Raw genomic sequence first — 20,922 nt, 5'->3', positions numbered from 1 at the left:
AAACGGAAGATATGGAATAAACTGTAGAGTGACGAAGTGCTGCTGACGTGAAAATAATCGTTTACGACAAAATAATCGTTTACGATAAAAAAAAATCGTTTATGAAAAAAAAAAAAATCTTATTTACAAACAGGAAACTCGTGTTTACAGTTAATGTGATTTTCTAATATAATCCCCGTGAACAGCCTCTGACACCAGGGGGCGCTACAGACGCAGAGAAAACTGTGAGTTCTTCTTTGGGATGGAAGTTCATTCGTACCAAAACTTAGTAGCTAAAAAGCAGATTCTCGTTTCCGTCGTGAATTCACGAGTTTTTGAGTTACTCGCAGCTCGAAGTCGAACCTCAAATAAACGCAGTTTTTGTTTGATAGTTTTTGTTGGACAAAAAATGTTTAAATATAACAAAATAAAGGTAGTTTTAAGTGTTGAAAATAATGATTGATAACGACTTCGCTTCAGGTGTGATAAACGTGATCAAGTTTACGACCCAGAAATCAATAAAAAAATAAAAACTACGACAGTTTGGATCCCTCCAACAAGGCGGCGCCACACACTGTCGATGTTTACGTTAGTGGTACAAATTTCGAACTAATGTGTGATCAATAAAATCCTGCAGGCTCGGATCATTTGGGGTAAACAATACAACCATGTTCGGTATCTATGTTTTGACATTTTATATTAATTCGCCTAATTTTCTCGTTGACAGAAAACTGTTTCTTTCAAAACGAACTTAACGGGACTGTTATAAACATCATGACAGGCCGATTCAGCAGTTTTGGCATCAATAAACTTCCACACGTGTTCATGTTCCATCATACGTGACGAGCTGTCGGTCCCGTCGAGTCTCCACGTTCACGTATTTAAACTGCGACAGATTTCCCTCCGAACTGTTTCGTACTGATCGGGACTGTGCGGTGAGCTGTGAGTTGAGGAAGAAGGTCTGTGAATGGCTAAGAGCCACCCAGTCCCACGCCGGGCCACGGGGGGAGGGGCATGTTCGGGACAGGGGTGGGAGGGTTTCAGTCTCAACGTGGCCCCGCCCACCTGCCGTCAGGTGATCGAACACTCGACAACAACTGGAAAACAGAAACACGTGTAAACAAACATGGAGACAAACCTCCAACCGAACGTCATGCAGATTTGAGCTGAATAAAATATTGAGTAAATATTGTTAAAAATATATTGAAAAATCTTAAATTGTAGAGCAGCGCTGGTCGAGCCCTGAGGAACGCCACGTTTCATTTTTGATATCAAGTTTCCACTCAGACTTTCATTAAATTAAAAGAAAATGGGACTGAATGTTTGTTTCCATCCATGTTTGTTCTGTGAGTTCTTTGTTTGGTTGGACGAGCAGCAGGTGGCGCTATTTCTACCTGTTAAACCACTGCAGTAGAAGAAGACATGAAGCGGCAACGTTTCTGCTTGCTCCTCCCACCAAGTCCATATTTGGCCAAATATGGTCACTTCCTGCTCCACAATAACAAGATGGCAACGGTCGAAATGCCGAACGTAAGACTCGAAAACCGTTTACAAACCGACGGCCGACGGTTGGTTCATGTGTTTTCTTCCACTCGCAGGTCTGAACTTTCCCAGCTGACCTTGAACGCACCATGAAGCCGTGAGAAGGAAATGTTTCCGTTAGTTTTGTGTGGATGTGAGGAAGGTCAGTTTCCTCGTCTTTGTCTCGTCTTCGTCGTCCGGTGACTTTAGGTGAGTCGGTAACAAAACGCCGGCTGCTGAAGAACCTTTCGTCCTGACAGCCGACAAACTTCCGACTGACTCACTTTTTATTCTGCAGCTTTTATCTGATAGTTTTAATGTCACCGGCAGAAACAGACTCATTAAAAATCCGGAGACTCGTTCTGACGTTCAAACATTCAGTCGACTTCTTTCACGTTTAAATTAAACTTCACGTCAACACAATGAAACGGAAATGAAACAATTCAATCAATTTAAAGATAAAATGTAAATAATATAAAGTATGAAATCATCTGAATTTAAACTTGAAAGTTTTCAGTTCAATAATATTTATATTTCGTGTTTGTGTCAATAATTGCTGAACATCTCGATCAGTTTCACAGCAACAGAAATAAATCAATGAAACAACAATTAAAAAAGAAAGTTTTATTTGAATATAATATTTTCAGGATAAAGTTTTATTTCTATTTGAATATTTTCAGGATAAAGGCTTCAGTTTTAATTATTTCCATCCCACTCAGGATGTTATTGATCTTGTAAACTTCTGTTTTGAAATGATCTGGTTTTGACCCCTTCGGGCTGCCGTAGTGTCAGACGAACCAGAATCAGGATGCAGATCTGAGGGTCACGATTGAACACTAAATCAGGACCAGAATGATCAGCTGATGGATCATGTGACCCCTTGTGACTCTGTGTGTGTGTGTGTCTCACCTGTTGTGTGTGTGTGTGTGTGTGTGTGTGTGTGTGTGTGTGTGTGTGTGTATCTCACCTGTTGTGTGTGTGTGTGTGTATCTCACCTGTTGTGTGTGTGTCTCACCTGTTGTGTGTGTGTGTGTGTGTGTGTGTGTGTGTATCTCACCTGTTGTGTGTGTGTGTGTGTGTCTCACCTGTTGTGTGTGTGTGTGTGTGTCTCACCTGTTGTGTGTGTGTGTGTGTGTGTGTGTGTGTGTGTGTGTGTGTGTGTGTGTGTATCTCACCTGTTGTGTGTGTGTGTGTGTGTGTGTGTGTGTGTGTGTGTGTGTGTGTGTGTGTGTGTGTGTGTGTGTGTATCTCACCTGTTGTGTGTGTGTGTATGTCACAGCTGCTGAGAGTTCAGGATCATCAGGATCATCAGAGTCCAGACCAGCGTCCTGATGTCCTGCAGACAGTAAACGCAGCAGTTAAAGGAAACATCATTGAACATGTTTCTCTGAATATTTAATATTTATTGTTGGATTTGATCTGAAACCTTTGAGACTGTTTTATTATTGTCATCTATACGTCACGAGTTCACCTGCTTCTTCTCTATGTTGTTATATAGTGATGGTAGTGTGCCCCCTGCTGGCCAACTACGTTAAAACAGATCCATCAGCTGTTTCTTTTTTTTTGTTTTGTTTTGTTTTGTTTTGTTCACTTTTCTTTTGTTTTCTTTACTTTACTTTTGTTTTGTTTACTTTTCTTTCTGTGTTATTATCTTATTGCTTCCTGTATGCTGCTGTAGCGAAAAAATTTCCCTTTGGGAATTAATAAAGTAACTACCTACCTACCTGTGTTTGCTGTTGAAATATTGAAACTCAGTTTTAATCCACCAGGTGTCACTGTTGCTCTCCGTGGTTGATTCACCCTGACGTGAGGCGTTCAGGGTCCAACGTCTGTTCAGCTGGTTTCATCTAAATGTTACTTTAAATTGCTGCCACCAGCTGGACTGAAGTGTCACAGGTCGACGTTTCACTTCAAGACTTTTGCTCGTAAATAAACATCCGTTAAATTCGAACGCTGCTGGTTAAACCTGCTGATGAATCGAAGGCAACTTCCTGTTTGGCTCGATGTTAACTTGATCGATGCTAAAATAATTCGGCAGTTAGTCTCTTTTGTCCCAAGAAGTCCAGTGTTGGTGTAATCAAACTGACTGACAGCAGACGGAGAGAAACCGCTTTAATGAACTGTCAAATCAATTTATTTTATTATATTTATTTTAAGAATGTTTTTACGTGTAATTGATTTTGTTCTTGTCCTCTTTATATTTATTATGTTTCACTGTTTACATTTGACCCAACTGTGATTTAAGTTAAATCTGGTTTAATTGAGTCAAACTGACTTTAACCTGTTTTAACTTTAACCTGGTTGAACCTTCACCTGGTTTAACTTTCACCTGTTTTAACTTTAACCTGGTTGAACCTTCACCTGGTTTAACTTTAACCTGGTTGAACCTTCACCTGGTTTAAGTGAAGTTTATCTCATCATGCTGCAGATTTCTGCAGCTCAGTAACTCGTCGTTCTCACCAGACAAACAGGAAGTGATGCGGCGTTAAAACCGTCATTCCCGCCCCTCTCTGTGGTTCCTCTGGTAGTTGCCGTGGTAACAGTCTCTTCCTCTTGCTCCTGCTGTCCTCCTGTGTCCTCCTCCTCCTCCTGGTCCGTGAAGTGTTCCCTGAACCTCTCCAGGTCGTCGCTGCTAGCGTTACCTGCCGACAGATAAACATCCGACACTTTAAAGTCGCTGATGTTTTTATCTACGAGCCGTCCTTCAGGTGGAACGACCTGAGAAGTCCCCGTTCGTTCCCATGACGACCCAAGAAGGAGAAGTCCCTAAGACGGGTCGTAGAAGACGAAGGTGTGGGTGTTTGTGGAAACTTACTGTAGAAGCTGTACTCGAAGGTGGCGTTGTAGTCGGAGTCGTAGTCGGGAGCCGGCGTGAAGTCGGAATACTGAGAGTCTGAAACGGAAACGCAGAAAAGTAACGACGGAAAACTTCGTACGTATCAGAACGGCCGACCATCGCTAACGGAGGCGGAGTTTCTCTCAGCTAACGGTTTCCCTCCTTATCCACTCTAAACATGGACCAGGACCTGGACCTGGACCAGGACCAGGACCAGATCTGGACAGATGAAGAACAGGAGACGATGATGAGAAAAACTTGCCCCTCCTCCCCCCACATCTATCAGCTGGGAGTTGAACCCCCCGACTGTTTCTCTGAGAGAATCCTCTTCTGGCAGCTCTGATTTATCCGCCCTTCATCTGCCCATCTGAACTCTCCTCTTCCTCCTCCTCCTCCCCACACACACTCAGATCCAGGTCAGACTGTGATCATCTCTAATCCGTCAGATTTGATCCAACATGTTTCACCAGATCTTTACACAGGATTAAAGGGACATTTCACCAAAACACAAACCAAAAGACAGGGGTCGTTTCCATAGACTCCACCTGTAGTACCGCTGAGGACCACTAGGGGTCGTTTCCATAGACTCCACCTGTAGTACCGCTGAGGACCACTAGGGGTCGTTTCCATAGACTCCACCTGTAGTACCGCTGAGGACCACTAGGGGTCGTTTCCATAGACTCCACCTGTAGTACCGCTGAGGACCACTAGGGGTCGTTTCCATAGACTCCACCTGTAGTACCGCTGAGGACCACTAGGGGTCGTCTCCATAGACTCCACCTGTAGTACCGCTGAGGACCACTAGGGGTCGTCTCTATAGACTCCACCTGTAGTACCGCTGAGGACCACTAGGGGCCGTCTCTATAGACTCCACCTGTAGTACCGCTGAGGACCACTAGGGGCCGTCTCCATAGACTCCACCTGTAGTACCACTGAGGACACACACACACACACACACACACACACACACACACACACACACACACACACACACACACACACACACACACACACACACACACACAGGGTGTGCTGATGGGAACTGAGGGGGCAGGGTGTTAATTGTTTCCAAACAGGAAGTATGTCATCACTAACAGCCTGTCAATCACAGAGATTAATCACAAAAAGGAAATGAAGACCAGCTGACAAACAAACACACACTGTCAGACATCACCTGTCAATCAAACAGTGTGAGCGGGACTGTGGAGAGAGAGAAGAAAGACATGAAAGGAAACATGGAGGGGGGTATGACAGGAAGTTAAGAAAATAAAAGCCTGGGGGGAGAGTAACAGTGAGGGGGCGTTTGTTGGCAAAGTCACATGATCCTCCGAGAAACTTACGAAAACCAGCTGTTCAACACACACACACACACACACACACACACACACACACACACACACACACACACACACACACACACACACACACACACACACACACACACACACACACAGTATTAAACTGTGTAGTTCAGGGCCTGTAGGTTCTCTCAGTACTCCACCAGAAACAGCTGTTCACATCTGTCCAGTCTGTAACCATGACGACTGACTGTGTCCAACCAGGGAGGAGCTGCAGCACAACCCGGCGCTGCGTTCACTGACCGTTGTACGTTCTGATGTTTGAGCGGCGCTGCGTTTAGGTTGTTTGTTTTTTTCTTTTCTGTTTTTGTTGCATTTGGTTTAGTTTTAGTTTTTAGTTGTTATATTTAGTTTTTCATTGCGTTTGATGTTTGACTTTTGTTGACGTACAGTGAATTAAAGCCGTGCCGCCCTCCGGTGGACCAGCAGGTGAACTACACCATGACAGCGGCTCCACTGATGAGGATGATGAGGATCAAACAGCTGACAGGTAAACAGGTAAAAAGACTGTTTGTGTTCAGTAAGCTGTAAACAACATTCTGATCAATGTTTGAACATGTGACCTCACAGCGGAATAAATTATAAACAGGAAGTGAAAGAGTTTGAAGAGTTTAAAGAGTTTGAAGAGTATAAAGAGTTCAAAGAGTTCAAATAGTTTAAAGAGTTTTAAGAGCTTAAAGAATTTAACGAGTTAAAGAGTTTAGAGTTAGAGTTTAAAGAGTTAAAGAGTGAAATAGTTTAAAGAGTTATAAAGTTTAAAGAGTGAAAGTGTTGAAAGAGTTAAAGAGTTATATAGTTTAAAGAGTTAAGGAGTTTAAAGAGTTAAAGTGTTGAAATAGTTAGAGTTATTATGAGTTAAAATAGTTTAAAGCGTTAAAGAGTTGAAAGAGTTAACGACTCACCGGCTGTCAGCAGAACAACTCCGAGCAGAAACACCGAGAGGAACTTGAGAGACCTGAACCTGGACATGATCCACAGGAGGAGGACAGAGAGACAGACAGAACGAGAGGATGGACAGAAACAGAGAGGACGGAAAGAGAGACAGATGTGATGGTCTGAACGACTGAGTTCTGAATGAACATGAACAGAGAAGAGGAGGAGGGAGGGGGCCAGAGGGGAGGAGCAGAGGGGGGCCGGGTGGAGAGGAGGGGGAGAAGATGGAGAGGGGGGAGGGGTTGTTCTTGTTTCTCTGCCAAGTTTGTTCTCTGTTCTCCAAACACGAAGAGACGAAGAGACTTGTTAAACATCTTAAAAGGATCATTCCGCTTTAGTTCAGCTGCTCGGTGTCTCCATGTGTCTCCGAGTGTCCTGGTGTGTCTCTACTGCCTCCGAGTGTCTCCATATGTCTCCGTGTGTCCTGGTGTGTCTCCATCTGTCTCCAAGTGTCCTGGTGTGTCTCCATCTGTCTCAGTGTGTCTCCGTGTGTCCTGGTGTCTCCATCTGTCTCCGAGTGTCTCAAAATGTCTCCGTGTGTCCTGGTGTGTCTCCATCTGTCTCCAAGTGTCTCTGTGTGTCCATCATTAGAACTCAAACACAGATGTGTATGGGGGCGGGGCTTGTTCTGGTGTCAGGTGTCAGGGCTGTGGGTGGGCGGGGCCTAGTGTCCTCAGGTTTCCAGATCTCTTTTATGGTCGGTAGCGTTTACAGAAGTTGTTCCTCACGTTTCTTGTCGTTCTGTTTCTTTCTTGTTCTGTAAATACTTCAGTTTAAAACATAAATATTAATAATCTAAATATATCATAATATTAATAATAATAATAATAATAATGTGAAGACTCGGTGGGACTCAAACAGCTGTTGACCATCTCTGAGGTAAATTCCCGCCTCCAGCTCGGAGGTTTGTCTTTATTAGATTCTTCCTGTCTGCCCCCCCCCCCCCCCCCCCCCCCTCCTGCCTTAAAGGCTCTTTGTTTCCAAAACAATACACTCTGGAAATCCTCCTCAGTGACCTCATCAGTGATGTCAACGATGACCAATTATGGACGTCTGAACGAGGAAACAACGTTTAGTACGAGCCTCCGTCTGTTTGGGGCAACGAACACACGTTGATACGTCCAGCTGCTGCCCAGCAGGGGGTGCCGCTCCACCTAAACTTCTTGTTCACACTGCTTGAAAAGTTGGCAGATTGGTAAAAACAATGTGACAGCGTGCAAATGAAACAATGCTAGGCTATCAGTTTCCACCTACTTTCAGTCTTTGTGCTAAGCTAGGCTAACAGTTGGACTTTATTGGACACAGAGACTTTTTTTATTTATAAAATGATTAGCTAGCAGGCTAACTTAGCCGATGTGTAAAACTAACTCAGCAGTGAGTCTGTAATCTGTAATCTGGTGTGAGAGCCGGATTAAATCAGATTAAACACCAACCAGCGGCCACTTTTATTCCTCAGACGCAGGTCAAAGGTCAGAGGTCGGCTGGAACCAGCAGGCTGTGATGATCTGAGGATTGGAGGTTTTATCAGATTAAAGTTTCTGCTCAGAGGATCCGACTCGGTCCGCTGGAGTTAAACGGGTCGACCAATCAGAGCGGCCGCCTCCCCACTGTTCACGCCGAAGACATCAGACTGCATGCTGGGACGCCTTTCACCATGCTAATGCTAGCCAGAGGGATGCTCATAGATGCTAATGGCTCTCCAGCTGTGTGAACCAGAGGTTCAAAATACTTCAGAGTAAAAGTACTCGAGTACAAGTTTCCATCAAAGTATATTTATTCACGTGAGGACGGACGACGTGTCCTCACAAGGCCTCAAACTGACAGAGGTCCTCACAAAAATGCTGGACCAGCACAAACACACACGTCCTGTTTGTAAAAAAAACAACCGCTAAAACCATCTGGAGGCTGACGCATCGTTTCCTCAGGACAGAAGAAGGACAGAGGACAGAAGAAGGACAGAGGACAGAAGAAGAACAGAGGACAGAAGAAGCACAGAGGACAGAAGAAGGACAGAGGACAGAAGAAGAACAGAGGACAGAAGAAGGACAGAGGACAGAAGAAGAACAGAGGACAGAAGAAGAAGAACAGAGAAGAAGACAGAGGAAGAACAGAAGAACAGAGGACAGAAAGAAGAGGACAGAAGAAGACAGAACAGAAGAAGAACAGAGGACAGAAGAAGAACAGAGGACAGAGGACAGAAGAAGGACAGAGGACAGAAGAAGAACAGAGGAAGAGGACAGAAGAAGCACAGAGGACAGAAGAAGGACAGACAGAGGACAGAAGCACAGAGGACAGAAGAAGGACAGAGGACAGAAGAAGGACAGAGGACAGAAGAAGAGGACAGGACACAGAGGACAGAAGAAGAACAGAGGACAGAAGAAGGACAGAAGAAGAACAGAGGACAGAAGAAGGACAGAGAAGAAGGACAGACAGAGAAGAAGAAGAAGGACAGAGGACAGAAGACAGAGGACAGAAGAAGAACAGAGGACAGAAGAAGAACAGAGGACAGAAGAAGAACAGAGGACAGAAGAAGGACAGAGGACAGAAGAAGCACAGAGGACAGAAGAAGCACAGAGGACAGAAGAAGGACAGAGGACAGAAGAAGAACAGAGGACAGAAGAAGGACAGAAGAAGAACACAGGACAGAAGAAGAACAGAGGACAGAAGAAGGACAGAAGAAGAACAGAGGACAGAAGAAGGACAGAGGACAGAAGAAGGACAGAGGACAGAAGAAGGACAGAGGACAGAAGAAGAACACAGGACAGAAGAAGGACAGAGGACAGAAGAAGAACAGAGGACAGAAGAAGGACAGAGGACAGAAGAAGAACAGAGGACAGAAGAAGAACAGAGGAGGACAGAAGAAGAACAGAGGAGGACAGAAGAAGAACAGAGGACAGAAGAAGAACAGAGGACAGAAGAAGAACAGAGGAGGACAGAAGAAGAACACAGGACAGAAGAAGAACAGAGGAGGACAGAAGACAAACAGAGGAGGACAGAAGACAAACAGAGGACAGAAGATGAACAGGGGACAGAAGAAGAACAGAGGACAGAAGACGAACGGAGGACAGAAGAACAGAGGAGGACAGAAGACGAACAGAGGACAGAAGACGAACGGAGGACAGAAGATGAACAGAGGACAGAAGAAGAACAGAGGAGGACAGAAGAAGAACAGAGGAGGACAGAAGAAGAACAGAGGACAGAAGACGAACAGAGGACAGAAGAAGAACAGAGGAGGACAGAAGAAGAACAGAGGAGGACAGAAGAAGAACAGAGGACAGAAGAAGAACAGAGGACAGAAGACGAACAGAGGACAGAAGAAGAAAGTCTTCCCACAGCAGACCAACGTGTAAATTAACATTAGCCAACATGCTAATGTTAGCAGGTAAGTGATTGTGTAAGACGTCTTCCTTCATTGTTTTGTTCTTGTCAACACGTGATGTCTCCGATCAAACAGTCCTTAACCACACTGCTTGTGCTAGCTAGCTGATACATTAGCTTGCTAACTAGCAACCACTTTGGTACAGAGATGCATCCAGGCTGAGGAGGCGGTTAGCCTAGCATAGCAGCAGGCTGGAAGTCACTGGTCAGGAAGCGCTAGCTGCAGATAACAGTTATTATGTCTGATGTTTAAATGTTTCACATTAGCTACAAACACTAAAGCTAGCTACAAGCTAGTGTCGTTCTGGGACGTGTAACTTTGCTTAGCACCAAAAATGTTGGCAATGTTAGCATCAGTTAGCGCTGCAGCTATCAGAATCTCCTGATTGATCTTCGTCCCAAATCTGAAACTATATTTAAACGAGGGACAATGGAGGTCAACGGTCCTGAAATCCTTCCCATCATGCAGCTCCCAGCTGCTCAGGACCGTCCTCGGGGGGTCGCTGCCTTGCTCCAGGGCATGCTGGGAAAGTACTTCTGTTCTCATGGTTTCTATATTTAACGATGACAGCGGGGACGTGTAACGTGGTGGACGTATTAAGAGGTCAAAGTTCATTGTTCAACTGGACGAACCGTCTTAAAATCTGCTGTTTAAGATGATTCAGTGCAGCTTTCTCAGGATTTACATTTTCCAGAAGGAGGCAGTGCTGCATCTGAATATTAGTTTAAATCAATGATCGATGATATTTTAATGGAGATTGGTGGAAATATCTGAACAGAATCTGGTGTCCTGTGATTTCATTGTTTGAATATTAAAACTTGATTCGTTTTTAATGCGTTAAATGACTTCAAATCAAACTGTGGACACAAACCCAATCAATCAATACCAGTATTGATCCGTCTTTATTTTACTACAAAACATTCAGGTTTCAGTATAAAAGTAGCAAAAAAGGTTATTTACAAGGTGCCCAGCAGCGAGCTGATCGATCCAGTCTGCTGTGATCAATATTTATGATCAGTTACTGAAAACGGTTTTATTACGTGACCACCAGGAGGTGCCAGAGTCACGGAGGTTTACATTCTGAAATGAATTGATCTTCCTGATCAATCGATCGTTTCACAGAAAACCTTCAGCTCCTCACTGGTTTGATTCTTCCTGTTGTCGGATTTCAAAATAAAGTAAATGTGTTTTTTGTCACCTTTTTTCTTTATTTTGAAATCTGACTGATCAATGGGATAAAATGATCAGGTGACTTGATGAGGTCCATTGATTGGTTGTTACATTGAGACTGCAGTTGTTTGGAGGTTTCAGGTCATCATGTGACAATTTGCTGCTTCTATTTGTTCGACAGGAAACAGAATTTTTTTTTTTTTTTCTGAAACTGTTCAGATGATCGAATGATTGATGTTCGATAATAACGATCAGATAAAAACCCCGGCTGCTGCTCGTATTCGTGGTGCAGAAGAAGAAGACGGTGGATCAGTCGTCATGGAAATCGAGTCCTAATCACCCTCACCGTCGAACACCTGACGCAGAGACGACGGACTCTTCAGCTCGTCCTCACGTCCGTCCTCCATCACCAGCAGCAGCTCCAGCTGAGGCTCTGGTCCCGGTCCCGGTCCCGGACCTGGTCCTGGTCCCGGTCCTGGACCTGACCCTCGCCCTCACCCTGGTCCCTCCAGAGGTTGGATCAGAGCCTGGGTCAGAGCGCTAATCATCGACGCCGCCTCGTCTCCGTCCTCCGGCGGCTCCAGGTCGCACACCAAGCTGAACGACCTGAGGGATTACCACGGCAACAGAGACCACCATCACAAACACGTCATGTGACCGCTGACGTGCGTTTAAATCAGCGCGAACAGAACCTACGATAGGCTAGCACCATGCTAATGTTAGCGTTGCCATTTTTTTTAATGCTAACGTTTGTTAATTCAGACCGACAGTCGTTATTTTTTTTACCCAAGCATTTTTGTTTGTCAACAATTCATGCTACATTAGCTTTTTAATCGCTACATTAGCATTTTGTGCTAAAGTTTACTTATTGACAGCTTTTCCCATCTTTTTGGTGTTAACGTTAACTTGATCACGTTATCATTAGCTTCTATATTCAACTGTTAGTTTGTTATGATAACTGCTTTATAATGCTAACATATGCTAAGGCTAACTGTGCCGATGATAGTTTGTTTACGCTAACGCTAGTTTTGTTGTTTTCTTTTAATCTGAATTTTGAGAAGAACAACAAAGGGCCTGGTTTCACCTCTCCCAGTGGACACGCCCCCTATATTTCAGACAAGAGAATTCCCAGGTGTCCTCACCTGCGCAGGACGCTCGTCTCTGAGTTTAGAGTGGACGAGACCTCGCTGAGCCAGCAGGCCAGAGTCAGAACCAGCTGGTCCACATTCAGCCCGTCCAGACCGCCATCACAGACCAGCTGAGTCCACCGGACCTGCAGAGACCAGCAACATGTCAGGGGGGGGCAGGAAGTAGGACAGCGGAATGGGGGGGATAGTTGGACAGGGGGGACAGATGGACAGGAGGACAGGTGGGCAAGTGGACTACCTGCAGGAAGTCTCTGAGCACCGGTGTCACACAGACGTCAAGCGGCTGCAGGCGCCAGCAGCATCCAGACGGGATGAAGAGGACGTCTGTGGAGACGGAGGACAAACTGTTTCTGAACCCGTAGGCTTGGTGTCCTTGATGGACATCCACCATCAGGAGGGACTCGCCATGCAGCTGGTCCACATGGGGGCGCCACACCTGCAGGAACAGAGAGGACAGGGTTACACAGGACCTTCCCCCGTGCTGCTGCGGAACCCGTCTTTCTCCAGGTTCTGGGCTCGGACCTTGTGGACCCAGATGTCCAGGCGCTCCTGCTCGGTGAATCCGTCCCCTCGAGCCTCCAGCAGCACGTTGTCAGGGAAACCTTCAGGGAGACTGGCTGCAGTTCCTCTGAAGAACAGCAGGGGGGGCAGTAGGCGTCCGTCCGACAGCGCCGAGAGGACTACGTCCAACGCGGGCCGGTCCTCGGGAGAGCCGGACAGCTGGAAGGCGGCCGGGTTCTGGTTGGAGAACAGGTCCATGTCGATGAAGACAGGGAGCTCGTCCATGCAGCCCAGACAGGAAGGAGGCAGAGTCTGGGTCTGGACCTGGAGGGGGAGGGGCACAATCAGGCTAATGGCTAACGGCTAACCTGAGAGCAGAGGTTCTGGATGACATGGTGCTAATGGCTAACGGCTAACCTGAGAGCAGAGGTCCTGGATGACGGAGCGGTTGGTGTCTGCCATGCTGACCAGCAGCCTGCGGGTGGCGCTGAGCTGGTGTCTCAGCATGAAGTCCACGGCCCAGCGGTAGTGGTCCAGCAGCGGGCTGTCCCGTCCCAGAGCCGTCCTGGCGGCCAGCAGCAGCACGTCTTCCCCCACCAGCAGCTGCTGCTCCCTCCGTCCCAGCAGCCACTGCGTCATGGCGTCCGTCCGCCAGATCCACGTCCTCGCCGGCAGCTCGGCCTGCAGCTCGTCCACCCAGGATCGGATCGCCCGGGGGGACGTCTGGTGGCGGCGGGACGCCTGGGACACGCCGTGACACACAGAGGACAGCACCACAGACAGCTGGGACACCGTCAGGAGGCAGGGCGGAGCCTGAGGAGGAGGAGGAGCAACACTTTCATCAATCTCATCATCACCATCATCGTCATTATCATCATGCTGCCACTCTCACCTGTCCAGGTTGTGGGTGGGGCCCCAGGAACTTGATGGTCATAGCGGGAGGAGAGGAGAGGGGGGACGGGGAGGTGAGGGGTTTGATTGACAGCTGGGTGGAGCTCTGATTGGAGGAGAGAAGGTGAATGGGGACGAAGGCTCCGCCCACACGGCCAAACGTCTGTCTGAGAGGAAGAAAAACAAAGTGATCAATAAAGGAGACCAGACTGATCAGATCTGTTCCAATCGATGGGACAGGAAGTGATGCTCATCTTCATCATCATCATCATCATCATCAGTGTGTTACTGATCGGTGTGTTTACCTGCCAGCGTGGCGTTTCTTGGCTCCGTTTGTTCTCCTCTCTGAAATAGATCACTGAATTATTTTACTTTGCTGCCACCTGGTGGTTGTATCATGTGTGTGTGTGTGTGTGTGTGTGTGTGTGTGTGTGTGTGTGTGTGTGTGTGTGTGTGTGTGTGTGTGTGTGTTACCCTTGTGTGTTGACGTGACGCAGGTGTGCTCTGGCCACTCCGTTAGGTGATTGGCCATCAGGTCTCCTCTGTATGTGGAAAACTCACAGGACACACACCTCAGAGTGTGTGACAAGCTGAGACACACACACACACACACACACACACACACACACACACACACACACACACACACACACACACATCATTTATTTCTACCCTGGTTGATGATGCTGGTGATGCTGGTGATGGTTGCCGTGGTTACCGTGGGTCAGACTGGAACATGGTTTGGTACTTTGAGTTTTTCCTGGGGGCGGAGTGATTACTGAGAACAGAGGAACACAGGAAGTAAAACCTCCACAGAACAAGCAGCAGGAGGCGTGTACCGACAGAGGACCAATCAGAGGAGGGCATTAAGGCCATACTTGATCATGTGGTTGGCGTAGGACGTGGCGCAGCAAGTGAGGAAGCGGCAGAGGGAGCAGTGTACCAGGGACGGGAAGTGGACCCAGAAGACGGGGACCGAGTTCAGACACTCGATGCAGCGCTGAGACGGACGAAGGACCCTGAAGGACACATGGAAAGAGACATGGTCACAGCTGAGTGTGTGCAGCAGCGCCCCCTGCTGGGGGACGTCTGTAGGATCAGGATCCTCGGGTCCCGGTCTGCGTACCTGTCGGGGGTCATGTGGTGCAGCAGAGGTCCCAGACGCTCCACTGCTTTCTTCTTAGGAGCTTCCTGTGAGGAAGGGGGCGGGGCCACATCCACTACCTGAGAAACAGCAGCAGCAGAAGAAGAAGGAGGCCGTGTGAGGGCCCAACACATACCCATCATGCACCAGGCCTCAGGTAACGGTGCTGTGTGTTAATAAGAAGACAGGAAGTCCACTCACCTTACAGGCAGCGACGCTTCTCTTCACCTCATCACCCTCAGAGCCCCGAACCACAGAGTACGTCCTCACGGTCACCTGGACAGAGAGGACACAGCACAGGTGAGAGGACAGGTGAGAGGACATGTGAGAGGACATGTGAGAGGACAGGTGTGAGGACAGGTGTGAGGGCATGTGTGAGGACAAGTGAAGACAGGTGAGAGGACAGGTGTACCTTGGTTCCAGGTCTCAGTCCACTGAGCTGAGGAGGTCTGACGTGAGTCTTGTGATGCAGAAGTTTGTGTTCGACGCGTTCTTTAACATACAGGAAGTGAAGACGACACTTATCACAGCCGAGGACGTGTTTCCTCTGGAGACACACACACACACACACTCGAGTGAGACATCACAGTGATATATAGTACCTGCTGTGTGTGTGTGTGTGTGTGTGTGTGTGTGTGTGTGTGCGTGTCTGTGTGTGCGTGTCTGTATGTGTGTGTGTGTGTGTGTCTGTGTGTGTGTGTGTGTGTGTGTGTCTGTGTGTGTGTGTGTGTGTGTGTGTGTGTGTGTGTGTGTGTGTGTGTGTGTGTGTGTGTGTGTGTGTGTGTGTGTGTGTGTGTGTGTGTGTGTGTGTGTGTGTGTGTGTGTGTGTGTGTGTGTGTACCTGGTGCCTGCTGAAGTGCTGCTGGTAGCAGGTGCTGCTCTTCAGGACTCTCAGACAGTAGGTACACAGGAGGTATCGAGTGTCGGCGTGAGCGTCCTGGAAGTGCGTCCAGACATCGGAGTGGAAAGACGACCTGAAGTCACACACCTGCAGACACAAACCGGGGCTCAGTCGACCCTGAGGCAGACAGAGAGGATGTTACTGATCCCTGAGTCTGACCTGGCAGGCGTAGGGCATCTCTCCCGGCCTGTGTGTGTTCTTCATGTGCCACAGGAAGGCCGGCTCGCTGCCGAACGCCAGCTCACAGATTCGACAAGTCACTGCAACAGGAAACAGGAAGAAGGTCAGGGACACACTGAGACCATCGGCTGCCTCCATGTTTGTAGTCCTTCTGGTCGTCACCGTTTACTCATTTGAAAACCTTCAAACGGCGGGTCATGTTCAAAAACATGAACATGTTCAGAAACATGACCGGCTGCCGAGTCGGCGCTTTTAAATTGTGAAAAGTTTGACTGATGTTTAATGTGATGAGGGTCCTGGACACGCCCCCTCTGGCCACACCCCCCCGTGGAGGTGAGCTTACACCTGATGTTCTGTTGGATGTTTACATGGACTCACGCCTGTGTTGACGCCTTTGGTTTTGGACCACGTGCGTTGCTGTGGGTTACCGACCTGTGGGCTCCTCCTGGCTGTGGACGACCTCTAGGTGGCGCTGCAGTCTGAGCGGGGAGGAGAAGTGGCGATAGCAGTGGGGGCAGGAAGGCGGGGCATCCACACCTCCGTCCCGCTGACATATCGTGGACACGTGTTCCTGCATGTGGCTCATCAACCTGCAACACACACACAAGTCACATCACTCTGGCCCCGCCCACTCCGGCTCCGCCCACTCTGGCCCCACCCAGCGGCCATACAGGCGTGTGTGTCTCACGTGATGTTGTTGCGCAGCGTGGTGGGACAGTGGATGCAGCGGTACGGCCTGCTGGTGGTCCGCTGGACCGGTTCCGGTTTGACAGGGCAGAGCCCGGGGGCGGAGCCGTAGTAGAAGTCCTCCACCAGGATCACCAGTTTCCCATGAGGGGGGTCGGGGAGCGGCTCGCACCGCTCCTTCTTCAGGGGGTTGCAGGCGGTGGAGGGGGGCGGGGCTGCCGATGTGTTCCGACAGGAAGTCGTCGGACGCTCTGAGGGTCCTCCGAGGAGACAGAACTTTAGACTGGAGGAGACAAACAGGAAGGAGAATGATGTCAGCGAGTGATGGAGGAACAAGAAGTCGGTATCAGAACCAGCAGAGAACTCACAGGAGAGAGTCCGGGTCGGGTCCGGGACCCTCGGCCGGGCCTGGAGGTCCTGGTCTGGTCCCTGCTCCTCTGGCAGGGTTTGGACCTCCTCTTCTTCAGGTTCTTCAGACCCTGAGCGACGAGAGGGCTGCACAGCTGGAGGAGGAGGAGGAGCAACGGTATGGTGATGATATAAGGGGGCGGGGTCAGGTAGTGTGATGTCACGGTGTGGTGGGCGTGTCTGCAGGACTTACACAGATGAACCCTCGCAGCTCTGTGATCAGTTTGTACTGAGAGCTGCAGACGGGACAGTCGGGGGGGCAGGTGGGGTCACCTGGGGGGAGACACATGACACCTGATTTCTGACATGACACCTGATTTCTGACATGACACCTGAGTTCTCACATGACACCTTTCTTTCTGGTGACATCATGTGCGTGCTCACCTTTGCGTCTGGACTTGGGCGGCGCCCCGGCCTGACGTTTGGTCCTGGCAGGTGCAGGGGGCATGGTTTTCTGGGAGGCGGGCCTCTTCGGTGCCTTCACAGGACGGCTGGGCTTGAAGTTTAAGTTGTGGTCACTCAGAACCTTCTTAGCTGCTGTACCTGAAACCACACCTGGACCACAGAGACGGGTTCAGTCTGAGACCTGGACCACAGAGGTTCAGTCTAAGACCTGGACCACACAGGTGTACCTGTGATGATGGGGGTGGGGTCAGGTCCTGGTGCTGGTCCAGCAGGAGGAGTGGGGGAGGTGAGGGAGGCGGTCAGCGAGGCGGTGGTGTTGATGTGGTGGGTCCCTGCAGGACTGTGGAGGGTCAAGGTGACGGGGATCTGGACTGTGGTGAAACCGCTGGCCGAACCTCCGGGATGAGAGAGCAGCTTCAGCTCTGCAACGCCCCCTGCAGGACACAGAGAAACCCCATACTGATGATGTGGACTGATGTGGACCAAAGTGGTCTGAAGAGGTCCGATGTGGTGTTGATGTGGACTGAAGTGGGCTGAAGGGGTCTGATGTGGTCTGATGTGGACTGAAGTGGGCCGATGTGGGCCAATGTGGACTGAAGTGGGCTAATGTGGACTGAAGTGGGCTAATGTGGAGTGGAGTGGGCCGATGTGGACTGAAGTGGGCCGATGTGGACTGAAGTGGGCCGATGTGGACTGACCTCCAGGCAGCAGGGGGACCCGGCGCCCGTTGACCATGAAGCCCAGACCATCATCTGCAGCCTGAAACACATCAGAGTTAAAAACAACAACGACACTTTGACCAGTGACGTCACCAGTGATGTCATCACGTTACCTTCACTGTGGGGGGGCTGCTGCTCCTCACTGGGGGGACCGGGATGGGGATGATCCGGACTGGTGGGGGGGCAGAGTCCTGGTCCACCTCCATCTGAGTGACAGCAGACTGCACACCTGGACGCGCGCACACACACACACACGTTTTAAAGGTCCAGGTGTCACACAAACAGTCCTGCAGCCTCTGAATCAGCTGATCCTCACCTTCATCCCAACCCTTCTCATCCTCCTCTTTGCTTCTCTCAGGTGATGAAGGCCACACCTCCTGCTCCTCTTCTTCACACTCCATCAACAGGTCAGCAGCGCCTCCTGCTGGCGTCTCCACCGCCATCATCATCTGCAGGAGGAGGACTCACCTGTGGGGCAGGTAGTTACGATCAGAGTCATTGATCCAGCTGACTGACTGATTAATTGATCAGGTGATTGACAGAAAAATGAATCCCTCAGACTCAGTTAAACACTGCAGCTCTGATCAACGAATCGGTAAATGATTGACAGGTCGATGGTGAACACGAAGGTTCTTTAGAGTCTGATTGACAGATGTGTGATGGATGGTTGGAAGAAAGCAGCTCCCCCCCTCCTCTTCAGGCTGGAGATGTTCTACTTGAGAACCACATGTTTTGACAACGGTTTGTGTCCTTGCTCAGTGTGTCTGTTCTCTGAGTGTTACCAGGTAACCACGGCGACAGTCACTCACTGAGGACCTGAACATCTGAGTTTCAGTTCTTCTTCAGGGAATCAGTGAAAACACCTGACGTCTCACATTAATATCATATTTATATAATATATTATACCAGGTCATGTTGAATATGATCAACTCAATGAATCTTCTTGTGATGACGTCACAGTAGCAACGAGTTCCTGTTTCTGAGGCTGAAAATTTATAAAATTTTAAAATGAATTTATCAGTTTATATATATTAAAAAAAAAAGTAGTAACTATTTTTCTCATTAATCTGCGATGACACTGAAAATATATTTACATTTCATGGGTGATCTTCCAACCGTGAACGTCCTGCTAGGTGTTAGCTCGAAGCTAGCGGTGCCGTCCAGGTGGATTCTTGATCAAAACGAGATTTAAACAACAAAACACTCAGAAATTCAACAAAGTGTTGAAAGTTGACCTGAAGAGAGTTTATGTTCTTCTAACGAAGAGAAGTTCACAAGGAGGCTTCAAACACTGAGCTCGGTCAGTTAGCAAACCGAGCCTAGAATGTCAAAATCCCATTTGGACTAATTAAAACAGTTTCATGTTGAAACATGAAACTGTTTTAATTAGATTTATTATTAATAAAGAGAGAGAGAGAGAGAGAGAGAGTTCAGCCTGTTTAGCATCCTGCTAACTGTTCAACAACTAGCCGAGCAGCTAACTCAGGGACTTTAATAACTACACAACATAACCGTTTAAAAAGCGCATCCAATGGACACTTACCTTATCCGAACCTTTAATGTGATAAATAAATATGTATTCCGTTAAAAGTGCGCCTTAAAATCACGTGTTTTCCACAAACTAAGAGTGAATCTGTGGTCTGACCGACAGGAGTTATTAGCGGTTAGCAGTTAGCACCGAACACACGTTCGAGAGTGTTTGGAGCGTTGCCGCCTCCCTGCCGCCTCCATCCGCCGCCTCCTTGCCGCTGCTGCGGAGCGTTGCCGCCTCCCTGCCGTATCCCTCCGCCGCCTCCTTGCCGCTGCTGCGGAGCGTTGCCGCCTCCCTGCCGTATCCCTCCGCCGCCTGCCTGCCGCGGTCTCTGCCGGATCTATAGCGGAGTGATACGTGACCGAGGAGACGCAGCACCACCGCGACACGGTCACCCAAATAAATATATATAAAATGAAAACTCCTGTTTCATCCACGGACGTTAAGAGTCAAGACAACAACAACAACAACAACATGACGTCATACAAAGCGAGTGTGTGCTAATCGCGGATTAGCATGCTAACTGATAAGCAATGATTTATTGATTATAACAAACACTATTAGCAGCACGTGGCTAATGAAGCTAATCTAGACAACACAGAACTAGTTAGCTACATCTTCTAAAGCAAAAGAAGAGATGTAGCGACAAACATCTGGATGAAAACATCTGGATGAAAACATCTGCAATGAGATTTTAGTGCTGTTTTATACATTCTAAAACTTTAGCTGGTGCTAACTACCGTTAGCCAAGCTAAAGTCTTTATCTAACAAAAAAATAAATAAATACGGAATTCTTATCAAGTCCAAAAACAACCGTGAAGATAAACTGCGTGTGAATCCTGTCGGTTTATATCAATAAACACATTCTCGTTGGATATTTTACTGAATCAGTTTTATGTCTGATTAAACTAAAGCTAGCGTTAGCTCATCAGCTAACTGATGCTAATATTAGCCACGATATTAAACACCAAACTAAAGTTTCTCACCAGTCAGATGTAATAAATATAATATTAATGTCTTTATTCCGTTTAATATATAATAAAGGAGTTGTTTTTTTAAAAGATTTTAATAATACTGAAATAATTATGTTATTTTGCGTTAATTTCTTTTACAAACAATCTGACACAAGTTTATAAAATAGTTAAACATTAAACAGTTTAAATTCAAACGTCAAACTTTAAAATTATGTTTAAAACCGTCAGTAATTAAATAATTAAATCATATAAACATC

At 47.8% G+C, this 20,922-nt stretch overlaps 2 protein-coding genes across 2 annotated transcripts; both read right to left on the bottom strand.

The window, feature by feature from the left end:
* Positions 1 to 2,149: 2,149 nt before the first annotated feature.
* On the bottom strand, positions 2,150 to 6,992 carry LOC138614799 (uncharacterized). Its single transcript, XM_069688376.1, has 4 exons — positions 6,597 to 6,992; positions 4,316 to 4,393; positions 3,961 to 4,142; positions 2,150 to 2,836 (listed from the first exon to the last, which is right to left on the bottom strand). Exons 1-4 carry the CDS (start codon positions 6,661 to 6,663, stop codon positions 2,774 to 2,776), a joined length of 390 nt encoding a protein of 129 aa, XP_069544477.1. The 5' UTR covers positions 6,664 to 6,992; the 3' UTR covers positions 2,150 to 2,773.
* Positions 6,993 to 9,881: 2,889 nt separating this feature from the next.
* Positions 9,882 to 19,841, bottom strand: pogza (pogo transposable element derived with ZNF domain a). The gene is given in 27 exon segments (XM_069688375.1): positions 9,882 to 11,782; positions 12,319 to 12,449; positions 12,563 to 12,760; positions 12,847 to 13,149; positions 13,243 to 13,638; positions 13,718 to 13,883; positions 14,022 to 14,061; positions 14,191 to 14,306; positions 14,435 to 14,494; positions 14,595 to 14,735; positions 14,843 to 14,940; positions 15,062 to 15,136; positions 15,273 to 15,407; positions 15,702 to 15,848; positions 15,921 to 16,021; positions 16,374 to 16,531; positions 16,630 to 16,839; positions 16,841 to 16,911; positions 16,997 to 17,131; positions 17,230 to 17,330; positions 17,421 to 17,591; positions 17,669 to 17,875; positions 18,140 to 18,200; positions 18,274 to 18,389; positions 18,477 to 18,628; positions 19,255 to 19,331; positions 19,704 to 19,841. Coding segments are annotated over 25 exon segments (3,582 nt in total). The 5' UTR covers positions 18,610 to 18,628; positions 19,255 to 19,331; positions 19,704 to 19,841; the 3' UTR covers positions 9,882 to 11,670.
* Positions 19,842 to 20,922: the final 1,081 nt, after the last annotated feature.

The sequence above is a fragment of the Brachyistius frenatus genome, unplaced genomic scaffold (assembly GCF_029030835.1).
Source record: "Brachyistius frenatus isolate BFR_SWC_R1_liver_20210118 unplaced genomic scaffold, ASM2903083v1 Contig_577, whole genome shotgun sequence".
Taxonomy (NCBI): Eukaryota; Metazoa; Chordata; class Actinopteri; family Embiotocidae; genus Brachyistius; species Brachyistius frenatus.
Note: the sequence above shows the minus strand (reverse complement) of the source record. Positions and strands in the feature narration are given on the sequence as shown.